At 43.8% G+C, this 14,802-nt stretch overlaps 1 protein-coding gene across 5 annotated transcripts in view; it reads left to right on the forward strand.

Annotated features, from left to right (window-relative positions):
• Positions 1-14,802, forward strand: part of LOC141234485 (integrin alpha-E-like) — a 356,506-nt gene that overhangs the window by 317,832 nt on the left and 23,872 nt on the right. For 4 of the 5 annotated variants that reach the window (XM_073668020.1, XM_073668018.1, XM_073668016.1 and 1 more), the window contains exon 37: positions 13,046-13,147. The exons of the other annotated variant lie outside the window; for it this stretch is intronic. In XM_073668020.1, the coding sequence (XP_073524121.1) occupies positions 13,046-13,147 (102 nt within the window). The remainder of the gene's footprint in view (positions 1-13,045; positions 13,148-14,802) is intronic. 5 annotated transcript variants of the gene reach the window in all.

Here is a 14,802-nt window from a genome sequence, read left to right on the forward strand (position 1 = left end):
TTTTACTGCACCTAGTGAAGTAAAATCTTTTGGGCATAGCATCATTCTATTAGTCCATCTATACTGACCTCCATCAGGTTGCAAATTGAATATAATTTTTTTCTGCATCTAGCTCTGAAAAAATATTGGGCTTCTAGCTGTGTGTGGGAATTGTTGTACTAGTCCATCTATACTGACCTCCATCAGGTTGCAAACTGCATATATTTTTTTCTTCATCTACCTCTGAAAAAATATTGGGCTTCTAGCTGTGTGTGGGACTTGTTCTATTAATCCATCTATACAGACCTCCATCAGGTTGCAAACTGAATATATTTTTTTCTGCATCTACCTCTGAAAAAATATTTGGCCTTCTAGCTGTGTGTGGGACTTGTTCTATTAGTCCATCTATACTGACCTCCATAAGGTTGCAAACTGAATATAATTTTTTTCTGCATCTACCTCTGAAAAAATATTTGGCCTTCTAGCTGTGTGTGGGACTTGTTCTATTAGTCCATCTATACTGACCTCCATAAGGTTGCAAACTGAATATAATTTTTTTCTGCATCTACCTCTGAAAAAATATTTGGCCTTCTAGCTGTGTGTGGGACTTGTTCTATTAGTCCATCTATACTGACCTCCATAAGGTTGCAAACTGAATATAATTTTTTTCTGCATCGACCTCTGGAAAAATATTTGGCCTTCTAGCTGTGTGTGGGACTTGTTCTATTAGTCCATCTATACTGACCTCCATCAGGTTGCAAATTGAATATAATTTTTTTCTGCATCTAGCTCTGAAAAAATATTGGGCTTCTAGCTGTGTGTGGGACTTGTTGTACTAGTCCATCTATACTGACCTCCATCAGGTTGCAAACTGCATATATTTTTTTCTTCATCTACCTCTGAAAAAATATTGGGCTTCTAGCTGTGTGTGGGACTTGTTCTATTAATCCATCTATACAGACCTCCATCAGGTTGCAAACTGAATATATTTTTTTCTGCATCTACCTCTGAAAAAGTATTGGGCTTCTAGCTGTGTGTGGGATTTGTTCTATTAATCCATCTATACAGACCTCCATCAGGTTGCAAACTGAATATATTTTTTTCTGCATCTACCTCTGAAAAAATATTGGGCTTCTAGCTGTGTGTGGGACTTGTTGTATTAGTCCATCTATACTGACCTCCATAAGGTTGCAAACTGAATATAATTTTTTTCTGCATCTACCTCTGACAAAATATTTGGCCTTCTAGCTGTGTGTGGGACTTGTTCTATTAGTCCATCTATACTGACCTCCATAAGGTTGCAAACTGAATATAATTTTTTTCTGCATCTACCTCTGAAAAAATATTGGGCTTCTAGCTGTGTGTGGGACTTGTTCTATTAATCCATCTATACAGACCTCCATCAGGTTGCAAACTGAATATATTTTTTTCTGCATCTACCTCTGAAAAAATATTGGGCTTCTAGCTGTGTGTGGGACTTGTTGTATTAGTCCATCTATACTGACCTCCATAAGGTTGCAAACTGAATATAATTTTTTTCTGCATCTACCTCTGACAAAATATTTGGCCTTCTAGCTGTGTGTGGGACTTGTTCTATTAGTCCATCTATACTGACCTCCATAAGGTTGCAAACTGAATATAATTTTTTTCTGCATCTACTTCTGAAAAAATATTTGGCCTTCTAGCTGTGTGTGGGACTTGTTCTATTAGTCCATCTATACTGACCTCCATAAGGTTGCAAACTGAATATAATTTTTTTCTGCATCTACCTCTGAAAAAATATTTGGCCTTCTAGCTGTGTGTGGGACTTGTTCTATTAGTCCATCTATACTGACCTCCATAAGGTTGCAAACTGAATATAATTTTTTTCTGCATCTACCTCTGAAAAAATATTTGGCCTTCTAGCTGTGTGTGGGACTTGTTCTATTAGTCCATCTATACTGACCTCCATAAGGTTGCAAACTGAATATAATTTTTTTCTGCATCTACCTCTGAAAAAATATTTGGCCTTCTAGCTGTGTGTGGGACTTGTTCTATTAGTCCATCTATACTGACCTCCATAAGGTTGCAAACTGAATATAATTTTTTTCTGCATCTACCTCTGGAAAAATATTTGGCCTTCTAGCTGTGTGTGGGACTTGTTCTATTAGTCCATCTATACTGACCTCCATCAGGTTGCAAATTGAATATAATTTTTTTCTGCATCTAGCTCTGAAAAAATATTGGGCTTCTAGCTGTGTGTGGGACTTGTTGTACTAGTCCATCTATACTGACCTCCATCAGGTTGCAAACTGCATATATTTTTTTCTTCATCTACCTCTGAAAAAATATTGGGCTTCTAGCTGTGTGTGGGACTTGTTCTATTAATCCATCTATACAGACCTCCATCAGGTTGCAAACTGAATATATTTTTTTCTGCATCTACCTCTGAAAAAATATTGGGCTTCTAGCTGTGTGTGGGACTTGTTCTATTAATCCATCTATACAGACCTCTATCAGGTTGCAAACTGAATATATTTTTTTCTGCATCTACCTCTGAAAAAATATTGGGCTTCTAGCTGTGTGTGGGACTTGTTGTATTAGTCCATCTATACTGACCTCCATAAGGTTGTAAACAATATAATTTTTTTCTGCATCTACCTCTGAAAAAATATTGGGCTTCTAGCTGTGTGTGGGACTTGTTCTATTAATCCATCTATACAGACCTCCATCAGGTTGCAAACTGAATATATTTTTTTCTGCATCTACCTCTGAAAAAATATTGGGCTTCTACCTGTGTGTGGGACTTGTTGTATTAGTCCATCTATACTGACCTCCATAAGGTTGCAAACTGAATATAATTTTTTTCTGCATCTACCTCTGACAAAATATTTGGCCTTCTAGCTGTGTGTGGGACTTGTTCTATTAGTCCATCTATACTGACCTCCATAAGGTTGCAAACTGAATATAATTTTTTTCTGCATCTACTTCTGAAAAAATATTTGGCCTTCTAGCTGTGTGTGGGACTTGTTCTATTAGTCCATCTATACTGACCTCCATAAGGTTGCAAACTGAATATAATTTTTTTCTGCATCTACCTCTGAAAAAATATTTGGCCTTCTAGCTGTGTGTGGGACTTGTTCTATTAGTCCATCTATACTGACCTCCATAAGGTTGCAAACTGAATATAATTTTTTTCTGCATCTACCTCTGAAAAAATATTTGGCCTTCTAGCTGTGTGTGGGACTTGTTCTATTAGTCCATCTATACTGACCTCCATAAGGTTGCAAACTGAATATAATTTTTTTCTGCATCTACCTCTGAAAAAATATTTGGCCTTCTAGCTGTGTGTGGGACTTGTTCTATTAGTCCATCTATACTGACCTCCATAAGGTTGCAAATTGAATATAATTTTTTTCTGCATCTACCTCTGAAAAAATATTTGGCCTTCTAGCTGTGTGTGGGACTTGTTCTATTAGTCCATCTATACTGACCTCCATAAGGGTGCAAACTGAATATAATTTTTTTCTGCATCTACCTCTGAAAAAATATTTGGCCTTCTAGCTGTGTGTGGGACTTGTTCTATTAGTCCATCTATACAGACCTCCATCAGGTTGCAAATTGAATATAATTTTTTTCTGCATCTAACCCAGCCAATAGTTTTGGCCTAATACCACAGTTTGGCCACTCAGCTCTGCTCGGTTCCCATCCATTGTTTTTTTGTGCAAACAACTCCAGAGTTGTGAATTAGTTAACCACCAAAATGAGTGGAAAAAGGCCTGCTGCTGGTGGAAAGGGGAATAGGCGTGTTGGGAAGGGGAAAAAAGGTTGTGTCCGTGGGGTAGGTGTTAAAGCAACAGTAACATCTGCAGAAGAAAGACCATCTTCCAGCCAAACTAAAATGTCTACTTCTTTTAGCGGACAATGTGATAAGATCCCTTTCTTACGGCCACGCCAATCGCTACAAATTCCAGATGAGGCACAAAAACAGCAGGTGCTTCAACGGATATCAAGTGCTCCTTTAAGTGGGCTCTCCTCCACATCAACTTCAACATCACAAATACTCCAGTCCTCAAAGGTGTCACCCCAATCGCACTTGCTTCCTCACAGCTCCCAAATCTCCAGCTGCCCGTCTGAGTATGAGGTAGAACAGATGGTTGAGTCTGCAGAGCTGTTTATTCATACTATAGCCTGGGAATCAGAGGTCGACTCCAGTGCTTCTGTGAATCCAGACGAGGAAATGATCTGCACTGATGCCCAGAATCTTTATGAGTCGGATCCAGGACCAGACGCAGAAGGTTCTGACCATAATGTAGACCCTCATTCCCAAACTGTAACTCCTGTTGGTGGAGACAATGAGGAAGACGATGATAAGACTCAAATACCTGATTGGAGCGACAACTTTAGTTTTTTGTCAGGGCAGGAACAGGTTGGCTCTGAGGACGACGGGTGTGATAACGCACAGGGTGATGATGATGAGGTTGGAGATCCCACTTACTGTCAACCCACAGTCAGCCAAGAGATGAGGTCAGCAGAGGAGGTGGAGGAAGATGCTAGTGACGACGAGGTCAGGTTGCGCCTTCCTGGACAGAGACGTAGTACTGGAAGCACGTCAACAACTGCATCCTCAAACACAACTCTGCCTCTCACCACAAGTCGTGGTGGCTCTTCAGGTCGCATGGGTGCTAAGCCTTGCATAGCCTGGGCATTTTTTCAGATCGATAAAGATGACCCAACTCGTGTTATCTGTAACATTTGTCAGAAAAAGCTAAGTAGAGGCCAAAAAATACATAGTTTGAGTACTTCATGCATGAAGCGGCACATGGACATGAAGCATAAGTTGCAGTGGGAAGCTCAGTGTGCTACAATGCGGCCTAGCCGGCCGGGCCAACCACCGTCTGCCATATCTTGTGCATCCGCGGCCTCTTCATCCTCTGTGACTGGGGGGACAGCAGTCACACCTGTTTTGGGGCGCAGACCTGCCACCTCTTTACCCGCAACAGCCAGCGTGATTGGCAGGTCATCATTTTCTTTGGAGGTGGTAACACCAGCTGGTGTTGAGCGCTGTCCGACATCGATAGCACCACCTTTGGATCAAGGCATCCTAACATGTCCGCCTGCATCTTCCTCACAGACCGGCAGTTTGCCGGGGACACCCTTATCAACCCCGTCTAAGCACAATAGCCAGCCCTCGGTCCCTCAGATGTGGACAAGTAAAAGACCATTTCCTCCTAGCCATGAGAAAGCTAAGAGGTTGAATTTCACCATCTGCAAGCTCTTGGCTACAGAAATGCTGCCTTTCCGCCTGGTGGACACAGAGGATTTTCGAGACCTTATGTCCGTCGCAGTGCCCCAGTACCAGATGCCCAGTCGGCACTACTTCTCAAAGAAAGGTGTGCCTGCGCTCCACCAGCATGTCGCACACAACATGTGTGACAGGGTGCATTTCACCACAGACACTTGGACGAGTAGGCATGGACAGGGGCGTTACATGTCGCTGACTCGGCACTGGGTAACTATGGTGACAGCAGGACAAGGGGCTGCTGTCCAAGTCTTGCCGTCCCCACGAGTTGTGCGTCAATCCTCTTTATGTCAAAGTTCCTCCACTGCTTCTGCCTCCTCAACCTCCTCTCGGTCCTCCACCTGCACCCAAAGCCTGTCTGGTCATGCCACAAGCTTTCTAACTGCGCAGAAGGGATCCTGCACACCTCCTTACTATGCTGGCAGTAGGGCTCAACGTCATCAGGCGGTTTTTACATTGAAATGTCTGGGAAATGTGAGTCACACAGCTGAGGAGTTGTGGTCAGCTCTGGAGAACCAATTTCATGAATGGTTGTCTCCACTGGACCTGAAACCAGGGAAGGCCGTGTGCGACAATGCTGCAAACCTGGGTGCGGCCCTTCGCCGGGGCAATGTCACACACGTGCCTTGTATGGCTCACGTGTTGAACCTGGTTGTCCAGCAATTTTTAGCCCACTATCCCAGACTAGATGGCCTTCTGCAGAGGGCACGGTCGCTGTGTGCTCACTTCCGCCGTTCGCATCCCGCAGCTCAGCGACTTACATCTCTACAGAAGTCGTTGGGCCTGCCACTTCACCGGCTAAAATGCGATGTGCCTACCCGGTGGAATTCAACTCTGCACATGTTGCAGCGACTGTGGCAGCACCGACAAGCCCTGGTGCAATACGTTCTGACGTATAGCCTGGTCCAACGAGATTCAGAGGTGGGGCAAATCACGCTGGAGGAGTGGTCTCAGATCAGGGACCTATGCACCCTTCTGCACAGTTTTGAAATGGCGACGAAGATGTTTAGTGCTGACGATGCCATTATCAGCATGACTATTCCGGTGATTTACATGCTGGAGCACATGTTAAACAGAATTCGGAGTCAGGTGGTGGCACAAGAGGAGGTGGAGGAAGTAGAGGAGGAGGAGTTGTATGCGGAAGGGCTAACATCTGCAAGGTCCAGACGGTCGGCAGCACCAAGGCGGCAGGCATGTGAGGGTGGGGGAGATGGTTTTACCAGGGCGCATGGTAGCAGCCAAACTAGTGAGGAAGGTGCAGGAGCCCAGGAAGAAGTGGAGGACGAACTGATGGAAGACTCATCAGATGAGGGAGACCTTGATCACATTTCTGTTGTGCGAGGTTGGGGGGAGAGGACAGAGGAAGGAAGCATGATTGTTACCTCGCCACCAACACAACAGGGACTTGGTGCTCCTGGATGCGCAACACACATGAGTGCCTTCTTGCTGCACTACCTGCAACATGACCCTCGAATTGTGAGAATTAGAAATAATCCTGACTACTGGGTTGCCACACTGTTAGATCCCCGGTACAAAAGTAAATTTGCAGAAATTATTCCTGCCATAGAAAGGGATGCACGCATGCAGGAGTATCAGCAGAGACTGTTGCAGAATCTTACATGTGCTTTTCCACAAAATACCAGTGGTGCACGTAGTGAATCTCACAGTTCCAACTTGCCAACCGTGGGACCGTCAAGTGTTCAGCACTCAAACCGTAACAGAACCACAGTATCTGCTGGTAACATCAATTTTGCGGAATCATTTCACCACTTTTTTAGCCCATCCTTTGCAAGGCCACAGGAGACAAGAAGTCTGACACATAGTCAACGCCTAGAGACGATGGTACAGGAGTATCTCCAAGTAAACATTGAAGCCACGACTGTGTCACTGGACCCTTGCTCTTTTTGGGCTTCCAATCTGGATAAATGGCCGGAGCTAGCCACTTACGCCTTGGAGATCTTGTCATGCCCCGCAGCCAGCGTTCTGTCTGAACGTGTGTTCAGCGCTGCTGGTGGTGTGCTGACAGATAAACGCACGCGGCTCTCCACTGATAATGTAGACAGACTCACGTTCATAAAGATGAACAAATCATGGATCCGAAACGACTTTTCTACCCCTGTGTCATCCTGGGGAGAGTAAAAGCTTGATGATTGGTTAAAATCACCCTACCAACCATTTAAAGCTTTCAAATTACTAATCATGTTTATCTGTATCTTGGCTGGAAAATAATTTGGGCTTTGTAGCAGTGTGCAGCACTGATTCTATTAGGCCATCTATAATAAGCTCCACCAGATTTAAAATTACTAATCATGTTTATCTGTATCTTGACTGGAAAATAATTTGGGCTTTGTAGCAGTGTGCAGCACTGATCCTATTAGGCCATCTATACTAAAGCTTCACCAGATTTAAAATTAATAATAATTTTTAGCTGCATCTAGCCCGGAAAATAATTTTGGGGCTCCGAGATGCGCAAGACACATAAGTGCCTTCTTGCTGCACTACCTGCAGCATGACCCTCATATTGTCAGAATTCGAAGTAATCATGACTACTGGGTTGCCACACTCTTAGATCCCCCAAACTTTTCGATCAACCTTTTCATTTTAATAAAGACCAAAAAAATGGTCATTTTTGAAATTATAAGCATTAGCAGGTTGTTAGAAACTGAAATCAAACAGTTTTCAACTCAAAACTTTATTCTAGGTGATGTTACATTTTCACATAGGACCCCTTGTTCGAAAGGAGCTTCTGAACTCTCTCGTCCATTGAATTTGTCAGGTTTTGGATGGTTTCTGCTTCAATTGTTTTGCATGAGGACAGAATACCCTCCCAGAGCTGTTGCTTAGATGTGAACTGCCTCCCGCCATTATAGACACTCCTTTTAATGATGCTCCAAAGGTTCTGAATGGGGTAGAGGTCAGGGGAGCATGGGGGTCACACCATAAGTTTGTCCCCTTTTATGCCCATATCAGCCAGAGATGCAGGTGTTTTATGTGCAGCATGAGATGGTGCATTATCATGCAGAAAAATGATCTTGCTGTGAAATACACGGTTCTTCTTCTTGAACCATGGCAGGAAGTGCTGTTTGAGAAAATCCACATACATTATGGAGTTCATCTTTAGCGCCTTCAGGGATCCTAAAGGAGCCAACAATCTCTCTCCCCATGATTCCAGCCCAAAACATTACTCCACCTCCTCCTTGTTGGCGCTGTAGCCGTGTTTGCGTGGGGTGTCCATCAACCAGCCATCCTCCACTCCATCCATCTGGACCATCGAGCGCTGCACGGCACTCATCCGTGAACAAAACAGTTTTGAAATCAGTCTTCATGTAATGTTTGGCCCACTGGAGCCGTTTCTGCTTGTGTGAAGTGGATAGAGGAGGTCGACAGGATGGCGTATGCACAGCTGCAAACCTCTGAAGGACCCTGCATCTTGTTGTTCGGGGGACGTTGGAGGCACCAGCAGCTTCAAAAACTTGTCTGCTGCTATGACAAGGCTTTTTTGCCGCTGCTCTTTCAACCTGACGTAATTGCCTGTAGGAAAGAGTCCTCAATTTGCCCTTATCAGCACGCACACGTGTGTACTGTGAATCAGCTACATACTTCTTGATTGCCAAGACACTTCATCCTGATCATCGCACAATGTTGATTGTAGTCATGCCTTGACCTAAACACTCCACAATTTGTTGCTTCTCAGCAGCCGACACATACTTTTTCTTTCCCATTTTGGCAGAAAATGTAGGCTGCTTAATAATGTGAGACAGCCTTCTTAAGTAGTCTTGCCTTTCATTGGACACACCTGCCAAACTAATTAGCACAGGTGTCTGCAATTGCTTACAGTGATATAAAGAGCCCTGACACACATCACCATCAATGAGTTTAACTGACAAACAAACAAATTCTTCCCTTATCACTCCTAAACACTTTTTGCATAATAATTTGGAACGCAGTGTACATGTGCTTTTCCACAAAACACCAGTGGTTCACGTAGTGAATCTTACAGTTCTAACTTGCCAACCGTGGTCTGTATGGAGTTGTTCAATAAAGGGCCCAAAATTAAGATAACATAGATGGGAGAGGTCTCTATGAATAGGAATTCCTAAGTATTTGATACCCTGTGAGGGCCAGGCAAAGGGAAAGTTGGACTGGATGGAATCCTATATGGATTTGGGGAGGGAGACATCGAGGGCCTCAGACTTCGCTGCATTGATTTTAAAATTTGACCATGTAACAAAGTGATCTATTTCAGCCATAACAGCATGGATGGATATATGTGATTGAGTGATATATACTAGGACATCATCAGCAAATAGAGAGCACTTGTACTCGGTGCCTCCCACCTCAATCCACCTAATATTGGGGTTATGGCGAATTGATGAGAGCAGGTGCTCCGTCACTAGGATGTATAAGAGAGGGGACAGAGGACATCCCTGCCTTGTCCCATTGGTGATTGTGAAAGGTGATGAAAATGTTCTGACGCACCCCCTGGGCCTTGGGACACCCGGAGCCGGACCCTTTTTGGTGGATGCTGGTGGTTGTAGTCTTCGTGGCGGCGACCCGGTTCCGTGGCTCAGGGTGGTCAAACCAGTGGCGGAACTATTTATGTGGTTTTGATGTTTAAATGTCCGACTACGCCACCCGTGGATTGCGGTCACAGTGAACCGCCGCTACAGGGCAGACCGCTGAGGCTGGTGTTGTGGGTGCAGCAGAGCGTAGCATAACTCCCCACGGGAGGAGTATAGCCTCAGGGCAGTGTATGCGGAGGATGGGGGTGATGGTGCAGGGCAGCAGCAGTAACGACACGGAGTCAGTGATGCAGTTCAGGGCCTTTACTCACAGTTCTTATTATCCAGACCACGTCTGCAGGTAACGGCTGCCCACGTCGTACTGTGCTCACCAGGTGAGGGGCTCAGACAACTCCCAGATAACTTTGGAGCGCTTCACAGGACCCCCTTTGTGTGTCCTTTGTCTGGCCTTTCTTACCAACACTTCTGTCCGGCTGCCTCGGGCCTCCTCTTGGTAAACTTGGCGCCAGTTTCCCTGACCCTATGTGGTGCCTTCCTAGCGGGTGTAGCGAGGGGCTGCGCCACATAAAATGTCAGAGCCTCCGGTTTCTAGCTGAGGGTCGTTTCCTGCCTCCACTAGTTCGGGGACCGGTCTCCCCCTTTGGCCTGACCCCTCCACGCAGGTGGATTCGGGCGTGCGGTGGCGACTCGCCCGTCCGCACCCCTGGGATCCCTTCATTCCTCGTTCCTGGAGCCTTCTCCGCTCCTTTTCCTTCCTTCTCCCTCTTGCAGGCCTGGGCCTCTGTTACTAGGCCCGCCTCCGGAGCAGAGCTCATGCAGAGCCCCTGCTCCCTGCCACTTCTGCTCAGACTTCTCTGCACTGAACTAAGATGGTGCCCACCTTTTATACTCCCTTCTCAATGCACCCAGGAACTGCTTCCTCCCTGCTCCTGCACTACAGGGTTCCCCTTCCTCAGTGTTCCCTCCCCCCACTCCAGCCAGGGACAGGGACTGTCGTGCCCATCTCAGGGGCATATTGGTCGCCCTGCCCCACGGCAATGTGGTGTAATGCATGCAGGTGTCGGGTCCTGATCCACACTCCATCCTTACCTGAGAGTGAGATATCACACCTCTGAGTGAGGTGCAATACGTCTGTAGCAACCGAGCCCTCAGGGTGCTACAGTTCCATTTATCTTCAGCCTAGGTGACGTATTGTGATACAGGGCCGTGATTTTGGCTATAAAAGGGTCCCCTAGACCCCTACCCCAAGCTTTTTAAGAGAATCATATATGGCGTGCCAGGAGACTCTATGGAATGCTTTCTCAGCATCCAACGAGAGTATCTACTTACAAATTTTTAACTGCATCTAGCCCAGGAAATACTTTGTGCCTAGTAGCAGTGTCTGCTAGTCAGCGGATTATCCCGGCTGTTAAGCAAGCTACACCACCTGTAGTTTGGACACTTAATTTTTTCAAAGGAAATGCTTCGGGACCACGGGATACTCAGTGAAGAGCATCAGGAGGCACCCTAAGGCATAGGGGCTGGGACTGGCAGTAGGATGCCTTGCGGTGGACAGCCGAGCTCGATCCTTATAAAAGCTTTTTAACTGCAGCAGCTTTAGTGGACGCTACTGGAGCTGGAATTACGCGGCTGCTGGCATGAGACTTGCCCTCCAATAGATCCTTGTAAATGGATTTAAAGTGTATTCATTCAAATTAGAGAGACAATTTAAATTAAAAAGCTTAGAGCTGCCTCCACCACAGGGGGGCTCGCTCGACCCACCAGCGGACAGGCACCAGTATTGGGAGAGGGGGGCTGGCCGTCAGGGTTCACCGCGGCTCTGGCACAAACCCGGCGACACGGAGGTGGCACGGGCAGGAGCGGACTGAACGTGTCGGCTTCTCACTTTTTGGATTTTAGAAGGGCATGACATGCCTATATCTGTGTCTCCCCCTCCTTTTACTCCTCCACCTCTTTTCTTTTCTCATGACTATATGTACTTGTCACTTTTCCATGTATTAGTTGTGTCTTCTGAGCAGTTTGTCAGCTTTTGGACACCTTTGAAGGTGTTTTCTATGTGTTTCTATGTGTTTTTGTTTGCCTGCCATTGGTTTTAACGGTGTTCGAAGGTGTTCGACGAACAGTTCGACGAACAGTTCGGCGAACACACAGGTGTTCGACGAACCGAACCGAACTCGAACACTACGGGGGTGGCTCAACACTAAATAAGAGATAAAGTAAAAAGTAAAGAATAAGCTTTTAAATATGTAAAAAAAAAAATATAGATATAAAAATGTGAATACCCCACCATTTGCTCAGTTAACAACAAAGAAATGTAAAGAAATAAAAAATACACATATTTGGTATTCAATATGTATTAAGAAAAGTCCAATTTGTGAAAATATAAAATTAATTAACCCAATAAGTAAAATCTGTAAAGAGAAAAAAAATTGAAATGCCAGAAATCTGGGTTTTTGGTTGCCGCAACGGCGTAAAAAATGCATTAAGAAGTGATCAAAGTGTCATATCTACTCCAAAATAGCATCAATAGAGACATCAGATCACCATGCAAAAAACTAGCCATCACAAAGCTCCATCGACCAAAAAGTAAAAATGTTACGAGTTTTGGAAAGTGGCGACTCCAGCTGATTTTTCTTTTTTTTAACGAATTTCTGAATTTTTTTCCACTGCATAAATAAAAAAAAAAAATGCAAGTTTAGTATTGCCGTAATTGTACTGACCCAGAGAATCATATTTCCAAGTCATTTTACTGCAGAATGAATGCCAAAAAAAAACAAAACCCAAAAAACAATTGTAGAATTGTATTTTTTTTGCAATTTTTTTCACATTTTCCAGTAAACCGTATGGTAAAATTAATGGAATCATTCAAAAGTCTCACAAAAAAACAAGCCCTCATATGGTTTTATCAGCAGGACTGGGACTTTTTCAGATTCACTCTTCCTGCCCTTTCAGGAACAGTTTACAGTTGTTTACTTATCATCAGAGGCAAGATTACAATGATGATTATCATCTTTATATTCAGCTGACAACACATAATCTACCAATCACAATAGGCGATGTCGCAGCTTGTCTTACATTCACAATGATCTGCGCACACTCTCATTAGATGTTTAATACAAAAAATTGGGCCATAGTCTGTTCATTGCATGTAATGTACATGTATTGTTTCCTGAAACAAGACTGCTTCATAGTGATGCATTATTATTAGTTCAATGATAAATTGTGGACAACCCTTTTAAAGTTTTTTGTCTTTTACTTTTAGGCTAACAATCCCGGGATCAAATGTTTTGTTCCCAAAATCACTCCATCATCTAATTCTACAATGACCTGTGGAATCAGACATCCTGTGTTTGAAGCTTCCACTGTAAGTTTCTCAATCACATTCAGTCATCTAATGTTTTCTCCAGAGTCATGGATTGAATAACCAGGAACTTAAAGTGTATCAGTGGTTTCAGGAGAACTTGCAGTAAAATGTCTGTGTTGTCCTTTACCTCTTCCTTCTCCCCTCTAACCTCTTTATAGAACTTTATAAGCGCCAACTGTCAGCTACAGAGGCTTGCAAAAATATTCATCCCCTTGACTTTTTACTTATTTTGTTAAATTACAGCCTGTGTTTAAATATTTTTGTAATTCGATTTGTATGTGATTTATCAGCACTAAATAGTCTAAGTTAGTGAAGAGAGAAAAATATAGGCATAAATTAAATTTATGGGATCAAATAACTAAAAATTGGCATGTGCATATGTGTTCACCCTTTTTGCTATGAAACCCCTAAAAACTCCTCAAATGTATGGAGGAAGGTGCTGTGGTCACATGAGACCAAAATTGAACTTTTTGGCCACCAAGATAAACACTATGTCTGGCGCCAAACCAACACAGCTCATCACACAAGAACACCATCCCCACAGTGAAACATAGTGGTGGCAGCATCATGCCGTGGTTTATGTTTTTCAGCAGCAGGGACAGGGAAAATGGTCCAAGTCAAATGGAAGATGGATGGTGCGAAATACAGGGATATTCTTCAGCAAAACCTGTTTTAGTCTGTCAGTGATTTGAGACTGGGGCAGATGTTCACCTTCCAACAAGACAATGACCCAAAGCATACTGTCAAAGCAACACTCGAGTGGCTTAAGAGGAAACTTGTAAATGTTTTGCAGTGGGATAATCAAAGCCCAGACCTTAATCCAATTAAGAATCTGTAGTCAGACTTGAAGATTTCTGTTCTCCAGAGGAAACCATCCAACTTGAAGGAGCTGGAGCAGTTTTGCCTTGAGGAATGGGCAAAAATCCCAGTGGCAAGATGTGGAAAGCTCAAAAACTTATCCAAAGTGACTTGCAGCTGTAATTTCCGCAAAATGAGGCTCTATATTGTACTGACTTTCGGGGGGAGATGGGGTGAATAGTTATGCACACTGAAGTTTTCAGATATTTTGTCCTACTTGTTGTTTGCTTCACAATAAAAAGAAAACCAAATATTCACAGTTGTAGGCATGCACTTTACATGAACTGATGCAAACCCTCAAAAAAAACCCCAGTGAAATCCCAAGTTATGAGGTAGCAAAACACAAAAAATGCTAAGGGGGGTTAATACTTTCGCAAGCCACTGTACTAGCTCAATAAGGGCTCATTCACATGTCAGATTTTCACTATATGTGTTTTTTTTCAGCACTCGTACTTATGATAAATCTATGAGCCTGTTCACATGTCCATGATTTTTTGCTGATCGAGGTCTGTGCAAAATCGTTTGTTGATTTGAGTGTCGGATCAAACTCGGCAATGAAAGTCTATGCCTATGTGAGAAAATCAGACAGCACAAGGATGCTATCCAAATGCTTTCCGCTTTTCACAGACTGATAGGAGAAGGTGGAGAAACATTTTTTTTCTTATCAGAAAAAAACTGATGAAACTCTAATGGTAAAAACTGAGACACTGACCAAACTCAGATGAAACTCTGATCAAAAACACTGAGAAAACTGGGAACAATTTTCTCGTGTAAGGAAATAACTGATGTGTGCATGA

The sequence above is a fragment of the Phyllobates terribilis genome, unplaced genomic scaffold, assembly GCF_046119375.1.
Source record: "Phyllobates terribilis strain yellow unplaced genomic scaffold, ASM4611937v1 Scaffold_2__4_contigs__length_985480577, whole genome shotgun sequence".
Taxonomy (NCBI): domain Eukaryota; kingdom Metazoa; phylum Chordata; class Amphibia; order Anura; family Dendrobatidae; genus Phyllobates; species Phyllobates terribilis.